At 38.4% G+C, this 12,242-nt stretch overlaps 1 protein-coding gene across 1 annotated transcript in view; it reads left to right on the top strand.

Moving 5' to 3' along the window:
* Nucleotides 1-12,242, top strand: part of RYR2 (ryanodine receptor 2) — a 434,064-nt gene that overhangs the window by 166,882 nt on the left and 254,940 nt on the right. Inside the window, exons 9-10 of the mRNA XM_075089806.1 lie at nucleotides 8,349-8,448; nucleotides 11,930-12,026. Coding sequence (XP_074945907.1) covers nucleotides 8,349-8,448; nucleotides 11,930-12,026 — 197 coding nt within the window. The remainder of the gene's footprint in view (nucleotides 1-8,348; nucleotides 8,449-11,929; nucleotides 12,027-12,242) is intronic.

The following is a 12,242-nucleotide window of genomic DNA, read 5'->3' as shown; positions in this document are numbered from 1 at the left end:
GTTGTCTGAGTGCAGCTTGATTTTTTTTTTTTTTTCCCCATTGACTTTGTGACTGTATGATCTGAGTGTAGTAGATTAGTGTTTAGACCTAATTTGTTTGGCAACCAATATTAAAGTATTAAGAAAATGTCAGGATTTTCCTATAGTTCCCTTTCCCTGCCTTCCATCAAAAAAAAAAGATATTGGGACAACTGACTATTTTTTTGCCCTGAAGAGTCATCTTTTTAATTGCAGTGAACAAGTTCTAAACTGATAGGGATGCTAGTGTTAAAATAATAAGTTGAAAGTCCACATATGTGGATTTTGGCTATTTGTTGACTCAGAGCAATGTCTCTGGGCAAGGCGTTTGGTTGCTCTGACTCTCACTATCCCCACCTATACAACATGGTTTTAGGTGCTTATTTTTCTGCGTAGCACTTCTGAGGAAAAGCACTTACCTTAACCGCTCGCAGCATTGCACAATGCGCGAGCTGCGCTATTGCCAGGTCCTTCTGAGAGGAACCTTGGCTCTGCTGAACCCGCTGAGCGTATAGCAAAAGGCTGTAAATATTGTGGCACCATTTAAGTTCAAGACAGAGTTGCTCAGTTTCCTTTCTTGAGGCACTGCAGGCTGGTGAACAGATGTAATATTTCTGGCACGTTTCCCCGTCTTGTACATGCTAGCATGTACCCCTGCACTGAGGTTTGCCTGTGCCTATTGTTAATGATGTACCACGATTGCTTTCAAAATTGCCAGTTTTCAATAGTTTAGAAATTCAATTAAAAGTAATTTCTTTCGAATTCATGAACCCTCTGGATAACTTAATCTTTTAAACATAATTCAGGAAAAACTCATAGACATGAAGTTGAAATACAAAATGCATAAATGAAAATAAAAATGAAAATTAGTATTAATGAGGTCAATGTTATTCTGGCTAAAAAGTCAGGAAAGAGGAAAAAAAACACAGCTTTGAATCTGCAGTGCACAGATTTCAGTATACTGCAACAATTTCTGCACCATAATACGTATGTAGTTGCTGAGTTGCTGTCCTGACTGTAATGCTGATCTGCAGCTGCATTATGAAAATCTTTGAACAAACCTTGAGGTTTAATTCTTTGACTTAAATTATTTTTTTTTTAATACTGGAAACTAATATGAAACTAATGGGAAACTTTTTTTTGAAGTGTAAGCTTTTCCTTGAAGATTTTTATCATTGTTAACTGATGACAGAGTTCCCTTTAAAAAATAATATCATCCAAATTAAATCAAATTATTTGAAAGATGGAGCTGATATCTGTCATGTGTCCTGGACAGGAGGAGAAGGTTCCTGAGTACTGGAAAGGCACTCCCTCTGCACCTTCTTGCATCAAATATATTGTTTGCTTTCAGCTCTTAGTTGTAGTTTTCTTATTTATTATCAGATACTTGGGAGAGCTTCTAAATACCTGTAGCATTTGTTGTTCCAACAGTACCAGGGAAAATAGCAGTTTGTGGGTTTTTTTCCTTTTTTCACTTTTTAAAAATTTTATTCTTCCACTGCTTTCATTTTTTCCCTAAGTATATGAAACACAACATTGGACTTTACTTTCTTCTCTGTAAGTTCACAATTCCATCATTTATATTTTTGTTAAAAAAAAAAACCACAGTAAAAAAAGTTTCTTTTAAAAATAACTTGAATCTACATAAACAAGCCTGAAATTAGTGGAACCAGGGTAGTGTTGAGCTGCTCTGTTATACTGATCATAATTCAGTTCCCACAGAGTCTTTATACTATTTAAAATGGTATTGTGGGGGCTGGTAGATCTTCCTGAAAATTAAGGTTGTCAAGCTGCTCTGCCTTATAAAATCCTCCTTTCAAGTGCTTATGATCAAGTGCTTGTAAGGCATAATATTACTTATTAGAAATGGTAGCGTCTATTTCTGAGTTGTGGTTTGGGGTTTGTTTTTTGGGTTTGTTTGGTTTTTTGGGTTTGTTTGGGTTTGTTTGGGTTGGTTTGTGTTTTTTAATCATTCTGAGATAATTTTTCTTAGTTCATCCAGAAGAGGCCAGATGTCACTGAGCTGGAAGACAGGGAAGAAAAAAAAATTTCACAGCGTTAAGAAAATTCGTCTCATTTTCTTGAAAATGTTGAACATCCCATGCTTTATAACACACACAGGAAATTAAAGGACTGTTCCTGATAGCACAGGTGTACTTTTTGCTAACATTAAAAAAAAAAAAAAAAAAAGGGAAGAAAGGTAACAAGCCTCTCCTTGCTTAAACTTACTAAAGAAACATTATCCTGAAATAATGCAGCTTGGTCATGTCTAGGGAAACTTTTAAAAATTTTATTTTAGTAGCTAAAAGTGATGACTTTTTGTCAATTTTTGCATAAGCCAGACCTCTTGCACCTCCTGTGTGTTAATGAACTGTATAAACTCCCTCTATGGTGAATAATTAAATGCACCCCAACCCTGGTGGAACCAAATATTCCTTGTAACGGGTGGCTCATAGCAGGGAGGAAGTCAGGCGCTGTAGTGACAGCTGAGAACTCAGTGTTTCATGTGCTGTCGGCGGTCCGCTGCCACTTAAGGTATGTGGAGGAGGAAGCTATGAGAAAGTAGAAGGAACAAAAGGCAGGTGATGTGGCAGGGACAGAAGTCTGGGACTGAAGTGGGAAGGAGGGAAACTGAGTGGGACTTGATAACTGGCTGAAAAGACTGGCAGCTGAAGGCAGGCAGTAAGGGACTAACAAATCATCTGGGACAAGAAGCTGGTGACAAGGGAGGAGTGGGCACCCCCTGGTTAAATTTGTGTTAGAAATCTGGGGCAGAAAACCTGTGCTGTTTTGGCAGGGAGAACTGAAAGAACAACCGGTGGAGTGGGCCTGGTAATAAAGGACGACAAGAGAGATCTGTAGACAAGGAGAGGGCTGGCAGGGGAGAACCGAACTGCTGGACAAAGATCCAGAGAGGCGAAAGTCTGGGGCCAAGAAACGAGGAAAGAATTAAGGAGCAGGAGTTGTGGTCAGCTTCTGGAGAGAATAATGCTGGCTGACATGGGAAGGAAGAGGCTGACCAAGAAAAAAAGCCAAAACCCCATACTGAGGCTTTGTAGGTCTGAGGAGAATGTTTTGAAGCAGAGGGAGGTCCTAATTCTGGGTGATAAGGTAGGCTGTAACTGGGTCTGGAAGCTGGGTTGGTTAGGTAAGACATATGGAACTGGGGCAAAGATTTGGAGAGAAAAAGAGAGTGGGAGAGGCCTGGAACAATTAAGCTAGGTAGCTGCTATCAGCAGCTCTCTAGGAGACCCATTGCATTAAGGCACAGCAGTCACCCATGGCATGCTGAAAGCCTGTTCCTGTCAGTGATTTTGTCTTAGTTTAGGTGGCAGATGTCTGAAAAGTGGTTTTAAAGTCTCCTTCTCTACCTGTGGTTCATGTGGGTGTCAGTCCAATGCCATCTTCTGTAACTGTGGGAGGTTTTTGCCCCCCTTTTTAATATAGGAAAATTACATATAAATGATACCAGAAAAAATAATTTTCTTAGATTTTGAAAAAACATAGGCATTAGAAAATGAAAAAATTATGGCACTCACATATTTTATGTAATCTTTTAAATATACAGTCACACTGGCTTTTTATGGAGTGCTATCTCAGTGTTGATACTTGGATGGATGTGTCAGGGCTGAGTAGCTGATAGGCTGTGGAATGAAGCAACTTTGAAGATGAAGTTTCAAGCTGGGAATGGCAAGTGGAGGGTTGGTGATACAATGCTTAGTTTATTATTATTATTAATTTTTTACTGGACAGACCTTCTTTTATACCAGGCTTGCTTTCAGGAGGTCACTAACTCTTAATCCCTTACCAGGAATATTTTTTACCCGAGTTGTGGCTCTGAGGTCCTCTCCTGCTAGAGCCTGAGGTCCCAGAGTTGCTCAGTCTTGATACCTGCAACTAAGGTGAATGGAAGATGTGCCTTGAACATTAAAACTGCATCTAATGCAGTCTACAGTGGGAATTAAACAGATCCTTGTCACCTCAACTTGGGTATCCTAGATTAATGGAAATTTCTTGGTGTAATCTATGTACCTCCACTCCCTATTGGAAAATGGGCTATAAAGCTACTCCTTTGGGGTTCTGAGAAAATGAATTCATTAATATTTGTTGTGTTTTGTAAAATGCTGTAATTGTTCGTAGCAAGAGAAAAGCCTATGAGGAGATTAATAATTCTATTTTCAAAGCTTTGAAGAATCGGCTATACTGAATAAAGCATGAGACTGCATACTGAAGATTAAGGAGAAAACAAAGCACTAAGCAGCTGTTCGTAAAGTGAACTCCTTTATCCTGCATATAAAATGAGGCAGCACTTGTGGAAAAAGTTGTACAGGATCATGCCATTGAAGACTGTAATATGATGATTCACCAGAAGCCATTCTTTTTCCATAGGCTACTTTGACGTTTCCTAATTTTTGCATACTTGCTCTGTGAAATTAATATTTTGTTAATGAAAGCTCTTTTGTCTAATAATATTAAACGATAATCATTTGGAAGCATAGTAGCTGATGTGCTTTGGGCTTTTTGTGGTTATAGTACAGGAGAGCTACTGTAAAGAGGGGGAATGCAGACTATCCCCATCTGCCCTCTGTTGGATCCTTATGCTTTCCAGTCATGCATCTGCATTGTCATTTTTAATACAAAATGGTTTTCCTTCCTAAAAAAACACAAACCAAACCAAAACACAAAAACAAACAAATAAACAAAACCCAATAAAAAATGAAAAAGGGAGTATATTTTTTTCTTGTTTTTTTTTTTTTCTTTGTTTGTTTTTTAAAGCTATAGATACAGGTACATACTTTTTTACTTCTTTCCCAAGATAGAAATATCTCCAACGTGGACATCGTCCATTTTGCTTTGCCTGGTCTCAGACTGACTAAGTAAAAGTAGAGAAATGGATGAAGGGCTCCCCCTCACTCTGTGCACATTCTCACTTGTGTACCTGTCGTGGGAATGGTGTCCAAGACTTGGAACATCTCAGAGGTTCTTGGGTCACTGAGGATAGGTGTCTAAATGGTTTGAAACTGCTTCTCTGTCCTGGTCATTGTAGTCATTTTAAGACAGAGAGAAGGGGGAAATAGCAAGGGCTGTTGGAGTCTCTGTGTACAAAAGAGAAATAGATTGAATTGGATCATGTCTGTAGGCTCCATCTCCACCAGCTGGTACTAACTTTTGAAGCAGTGTGGTGATGCTGTTGTTGCGTGTAGTACTTCAGCATTCTGGGAGTTGCTCTGCCTTGTACACAGTTCTCAAAATGTACCAAAAAATAAACGTTATTATTTTTCTTTTGCTGTTCTTGACCGTTGGAATGGCACGATATTGAAGACAGAGACATCATAATGTAAAGTCCAGATAGAATTAGGTACTGCTAGATGAGATGTCAGTTCTGACACATCTTAACCAAGAGAAAGCCTGAAGGAAAAGTTTTGCTTTATGTTTGTTTTTTTCTTTGCACACATGTACATTTTGGAGAACAGAAACTTCGATGCAGACTGACTGTGAAATTTAAAATACATCATCTAGTTATTTAGAGCTGTTGTAAATGCAGCTATGCTGCTGCAATCACTGCTGAAGGGTTCTTGTGGAAATTACATCTGATTCCTAAGCTCTCCTGTGAGCTTTAAATACACTGTGTTCTTGAAGACCTAGGAACAGAGTTGTGGTTGTGTTAATTTTCTGCAGAGCAGTACTGAGTTTATAACATGGTGGTAGGTTCAGTTGGGAAACCTGTAGTATTCTGGGAGATTTGAGTCTTGGAGTTTATCCTTGAGAAGATGCCTCTAGACTATTGTGTTAACCTGTATTCATAAAATACCATAATTTAATTCTGAAAAATTATTAAAAACCCATGGCAGGTTAAATGTTGGTTTAAGAGATTGTCTATCAGTAGTGAAGATAAATCTAGCTTTTTGGTTGAGCCTGGACACTAGTGCAGAAAAGATATTGCTTGGGTGAGACAGAAGACCAAGGGACCTGCCTGTAATGGTGAAGACCCATACCAGGATTAGAATAGATAGGCGGACTCCTGAACCTAATATATTTCTGATTTGTGAATGTTATTACTGCCTGAAGGGCATGTGCTACATGTGGTCCTCACCAATGATGGCAACCTGCTACTTCTGCAGATACTGTTATGCCACCTAGCAAAGTTATGTGTAGTAGGTACAGAGGCTGCTCAACATCAGTATGAGTGTCATGTCCACATCCTGGACATTGTGTTATGGAATTTGTGTTTCATTCTGAGTTTTATTGTGCTGAAAATACCAAGCCAAGCAGATAAGCTCCAAACAGGTTACAAACAGGCAGCAGATTCCTTTGAAACAACATTGAGGTTGTAAAGTATAGCACTGAAAAGTTAGGCAATGCCAGGGTTAAGACTAGCATCTCTGATCTGTTGGGATTTTTTTCCTATACATTTGATGTAGCTGAATTGTTGAGTATTCACTCACAGGCTACCTCCTCTACCTGGTCAAAGCTGCATTTTATTGTTTGCTATGGACAGTGTCCAGGGGATGAACACCATAGCATATGGAATTGTGGTTGCCAAGACCCCTGCCTTGAACTGTAAATTGAAGGATGCAGCAAGCAATCTGAGGAAGTGAAGGAAAGAGATGTGCAGATATATACTCTCTATTTCTTTGCTTTGGTGGTCGTGTGTTGTATTAGGTTACTTAAGCCATACTTTTTAAAAATATAAGATGACTCAGCTTGAGACATCTGGGTTATAATCAGAGCTGCAACTCCAGTCAAATGAATGGATAAAAATAACAGGTGGTCTGAAGACAGATGTCAGCGATGTATTTTTTGTTCAGTGTCCTATCTATAAAATGGAAGTAATTCAGTTGATACCTTCGTGTGTGAAAATAAGTTCATTAACGTGTAAAAAGCACACCGTTACAAGAAGTGCTCTGGTGATGGCAGATCTAAATGACACAGTTGTTATCCTCTTCCTCTTTTGCCCACCCTGAATGATGTGTTTTCCACAAAAAGTAATATTCCTACTGTGTTGTGCTGTTTGAATTGCTCATTGGCCCTAACTGGAATCTGTGTAGTGATCTCAGAGAAAACCGAACAATGTAATTAAGGCCAGGAGGGCAGGAATGGGACCGGAGGTGTGCTGGGAATTGTAATCTCTCAGCCTGGTCTGCCATTGACTAAGTTAGGTAACTGCAGTAAGGGGAAAGTAAAAGGTGAAGTGGTGGTTTGTTCACTGAACATCCTTCATTATATGTCCTGAATGATGCTGGTGTAGTGGAAAAAATGTGAGAACTCTTGCTTTGTATGTCACTAGCTGTTATGGGAGCCACCTAAATGAGCTGATGTGCTATTTCTTATACTGCTGTACAGCTAGAAGGTGTGCAGGCAGAAAGACAGAAGGACCGCACATGTTATTGGGAATCTACCCTCTTCTGACCTCCGTTGCCATTTTCATCCTCTGTACGGTTAAAAATTTTACCCAGGAGGTGTTAATTTTGGTCACAACATACAGAAACAGAGACCAATTCTACTGTGTAAACACAGTTACTGTCCAGTAGTTTAAAATAAAGTTTTGATAAAAGTGTCTGCACTTGCAAAGCTCTTACCTGAGAGGATAAACTATATACTTCAAAGCAGCAGCTTATTTATAGAATGCTTGGTTCTATAGCCTTATAATTTTATAATCTTGTGTTGTTTGGCACTTCACAGGGTACCAGTGGAACTGACTGATGACTTTTGCAAGGGTGTGATATATGATATACCTTGAGATTAGAACTTGTTAGACAATAATGTCACTGTACTAGTGGGAAAACACATGTGCGCATGCTCACACACATACACACAAAGAATTCTAGAAGGGAAAACATCTGTGGCTGTCACTGGAAAGACCTGCCACTTTGGCAGAAGGTAGGCAATAAGAGCACCCATGGAGTGTTTAGGCAGGAATTGAGCCTTTTGGGGAAAGGTAGTTTCAGTTTTGCTTGGGTCACGAAAACTTTGTGCAACAGTATATGTTGGGAACTCCCTTACATGCCTTACAAAGGCTTGTAAGACCCCCCCGCAGCATTTAATAATCAGTTTTTCAGGGAGTTTGCTATGGTCTAAGACCCCAAACAGGTGACTATTCTCTGCCATTTAGGTAGGTATGTCTCTCTGAGACAAATATGCTCTTATTCCAGCTTTATGTCTAATGGCCCTTGAAGAGTACCCAGATCTGATTTTTGTGTTTGCTCATACAATCACTATGAATAATTTATGTATGAAAGAACCAAGAAAATATTTTATATTATTATTGTATGTTGTAATGAGATTTTTAATTAATCGCAGATAAAAGCCTCTCTGTTTCCTGGTTTTAGCATCTCTCTTATGGCAATGGTAGTTTACATGTTGATGCAGCCTTCCAGCAGACGCTCTGGAGCGTGGCACCAATCAGTTCGGGAAGTGAAGTTGCCCAAGGTAAGACTGAGTCAACTTTAATTATTGAAAGACTGACTGTAACTGAAATAGCTGAAAAGTCAAATTATTCTGCCAACTGTGGCTGAAGTATGGGGGTGGGTTTCCTTTATGTAAACATTCAATCGAGTTAAAAAATATATGAATGTTCTGAAAAGAGAGAAGGGAAAATTACGCTGAAAGGGACACTGATGGTTTTCTCCATATTTTTATTCTAAATACTGAACAGCTGATTCAAGTCTCATTTTACTAAAGGTATGATAATGTTCGTAGCATTTTTAAATGGTTTTGATCCTCATTTAAATTGTCTCAGATTATTCTGATGTATGTAGTCGTGGTTACATGTTCCTGAGACTGAGGAAAAAATGTTATGTAAGAGGACTGGAAGCAGGATGTGAAATCCAATGAGTTAAGAGTGGGAATGGTTTTGTCCAGAGCATATGGTTTGGAAGAAAAATAAAAGGAGGGAAGACAAAGAGAGACAGGCTAGAACAACTTTCAAATTTTGTTTATTTTATTTGGGAATTAGGAAGGGCTTCTTTTAAGGCAACTTTTGACATGAAAGGACAAAAGATCCCTGAATTTATGCCATGCTGGTTCCACAGAGAAGAGAAAACCCTCATCTTTTGAGAAAAGTTTGTCAGGATGTAAAGGCTAATTATTTCTAGTTTCCTACAAAATCAATGTTATGAGTAGATTTTGTAACAGGACCATGAGAAGGTTAAAGCTGCAGGTTCGTTCTTTCTTACACCCTGGGATTTTTGGGTACTTTTTTTTTGAAAAGGCAATATGCTGAAATTTCACATCAGTTCATTTTGTCTGGCATATTTTAAGACATGGCTGTGGAATGCTTTTACAGCTTTGCTCATTCAGCTTTCAGGGACAGCGTTGCCAACACCTCATTTCTACATACTCACTGTGTTTTTAGGCTATGAGAATCATTCTGCATGTTCAGATTGTCTGACATGGCTCCTATTCATATCTGTTATTAAAAAAAATACTAGTTCATTGCTTAACAATGTCCTAAACTTTATGGAGAAAACCTTTCTGTTGATGAGAGGAGAAAACCTGCTCTTTAACCTGTTGCCTCTTCCTATAAACTCCATTCTCCTTGTCCTCCCACTGCTGGCAGCTCTGGTGTGGCATTCATGTTAATAATCCCAGTACCGCTTACTAGATGAGGCCCAGATTTGTGCTGTGCCAAATCTCTCTGATTGGTGAACCTCAACAGTGAGACCTGCCTGGCTGCTTGGGAAGCAGAAGTCAACAATGACAGTCACGTTACGCAGTCATACCCACAGGAAATCCCATGCGAATGGTGTGATATGACTTTAGCAGTTGTGCATTTCTCTGCGTATTTGCTTGTTCCTGTTGCTGTCCCTTTCTGTTTTCACTTTTCTCAGGTATCAATGTTGTTTTTGTTTGGCAGTATCTTTTCTAGGGAAGATTGCTGGTGTCAGAAAGAATTAGAGCAAAGACCTTATTCTAGCAAAAATGCTCCTGTAATCAAAGTTGTCTTGTTGTAAAAGGAAAGTGAATCTGACAGTGTATAAGAGCTTACTCTATATGCCTCAGTAAAACTGTAGCCAAACTGGAGAAAATTACATCAAAAAGGGGAAAGACGAGAATACAGCTAACTTTGTTAGTATCTGCAAAACGCTTTGTCATCTTCATAAACAAAATGTTAGTGTATAGGAATAACTACACTACAATACCCTCTCTTAAAACTTACCATCAAAAATAGATTAGTAACTGAAACACTTCAGTGAAATGAAATTACTTTGAAGTGAAAATAATGGATAAATAGCCCATAAAATGCACTAGGATATTGGAGGTAGTTAGTTAAAAGAAAATTATTTCTTTTTACATGCATTTCTGCAAAACTGGCTTATGCAGAAGTCAGTTTATTGTTTAAGTCAAAACAGAACTTTAGAGTCAGATCGAGTAATTCTGCTGACTCTGTACTGTGACGTGGATGAGAGGCACTTTAAATCAAAATAAACAAAAAAAAAAAACCAAACAAAAACAAACCCCAAAAGCTAATTAGGGCAGAACATCTCCAGAATTACATTGACGCAGGTCTATGTAAAAATTAATATATATAACTGCTGTTACCTGGACATACACCTTTGTGTCAAAATCAAGAGCTTAAAAATGCAGTGCTAAAATTTGCCACATAAATACTAATTTCGTATTGATTTCAAAGGTTTAAAAAATATATCCTGAAATATTCCCTAATATATATTCAGGAAAAAGGTTTCTTGTAGCTTCAAAATAAGTCTGTGAAATGCGTACAGTGTGACTGTTGGGTTTTCAACACCATTTCCCTGTACAGATCTGTCTTATTGCCCAGTGTTACTTGGTAAGATAGACACAGTTTCAAAATATTATTCCAGTAATATATTTTTTAAAAAATAAGCGTTTTGCTATAACACGAAACCCGAGGAATTATGTTCCCACATCCTGCTCAAATGCAGAACTGGATATTAAGCAGTTGTAGCAAGAAGGGAAGATGAGTTTCAGAAACAAATGTAAACACTTGTTTAGCTTGTCAGACTGAAAAAATACCATTGAATGCGCTTAAAATCTACTATGTCTTAGTATTCTCCAGTTACTGGATTATAATACAATATTTGTAGGATAACATAAAATTATATTTCTTTTTAATGTCACATCTCTGATGCAAAAAGGCTGATGAAAAACCATCTATTTTGTTAATATCTTTCCTGATTAGAATTATGGCTTCATGCTCAGCTTCTGGCTGCAGTGTCCTGGGTCTTCAAACACTGTGATGCTACGTGCGTGCTCTCTGCCTTAGTCTGTGAACACACATATCCGTACCTGTGCCAAGTGTCTGTCTTTGAACCTGCATGTGCAGCGGTAGAGAGGCAGTATAGGAGTTTCCCTTTGGAGTCCAAATCAATCATGACTGTAGGTTGGGAATCTTAAGTCAAGCAGAGCAAGCTTTGAGTGGATCTTCCTAGAAGTTTTTCTCACAGAAAACTTCCAAAGACAGGAAAAAGAATTTTAAAGTTAGCTAACTAAATCAGTCTTTGTTTTGTTGGTATATAAACTGGAATCCTTAATCAAACCCATAAGTAAGTGGGTAAAATGGAAGAGTCTCCCATCTATCTGTTATAGTGTGGGAGGGAAGTACTACCTTGTTTCTGTTGGATCAGTCTTCTCCCGAGTCGCACTAACTCTGCACAGTCCCCTGTCTGTGGCACTCTTTCCTCTGATCCACCCTTTCCTACTTGCTGACTTGGAACTTTTCTCACTTGGCAATGTGAGGCTGGTGCCCTGGGGTATGAGATATCTTCCCCTTATTCTGACTCACTTTTTCAAAGTAACATGAAATACCAACAGGAAAAAAAAAAAAAAAAGAGAGAGAAATAAAACTGTCAATATTTATTACAATTTGAACTATAGTTTTAAATGTTGTTGTGTTCAGACAAATGCACTTCATTTTCTCCCTTTGTTCAAGGATATCTGATAGGAGGGGATGTTCTGAGGCTATTGCATGGTCACATGGATGAATGTTTGACAGTCCCTTCGGGTGAACACGGAGAAGAACAAAGAAGGTAAGTTTCCAGCTTATGATAGAATAATAACAAGGGTTGCTGAATCGATATTAAGTGTCACTGAAAGTACAGATTTTTTGAAGGATATCGTGATGAGATGTATTGCTCATAAGAAGCAATATTTTTGAGATGAACTTTGGCGTGAGCCTCTTGCATTTTCTTTTCAGTATTGTTCACGTCTGATTTCACTTACCAGGTGTAAAAGCAATAGTGATT

This window comes from Phalacrocorax aristotelis, chromosome 3, assembly GCF_949628215.1.
Source record: "Phalacrocorax aristotelis chromosome 3, bGulAri2.1, whole genome shotgun sequence".
NCBI lineage: Eukaryota > Metazoa > Chordata > Aves > Suliformes > Phalacrocoracidae > Phalacrocorax > Phalacrocorax aristotelis.
Note: the sequence above shows the minus strand (reverse complement) of the source record. Positions and strands in the feature narration are given on the sequence as shown.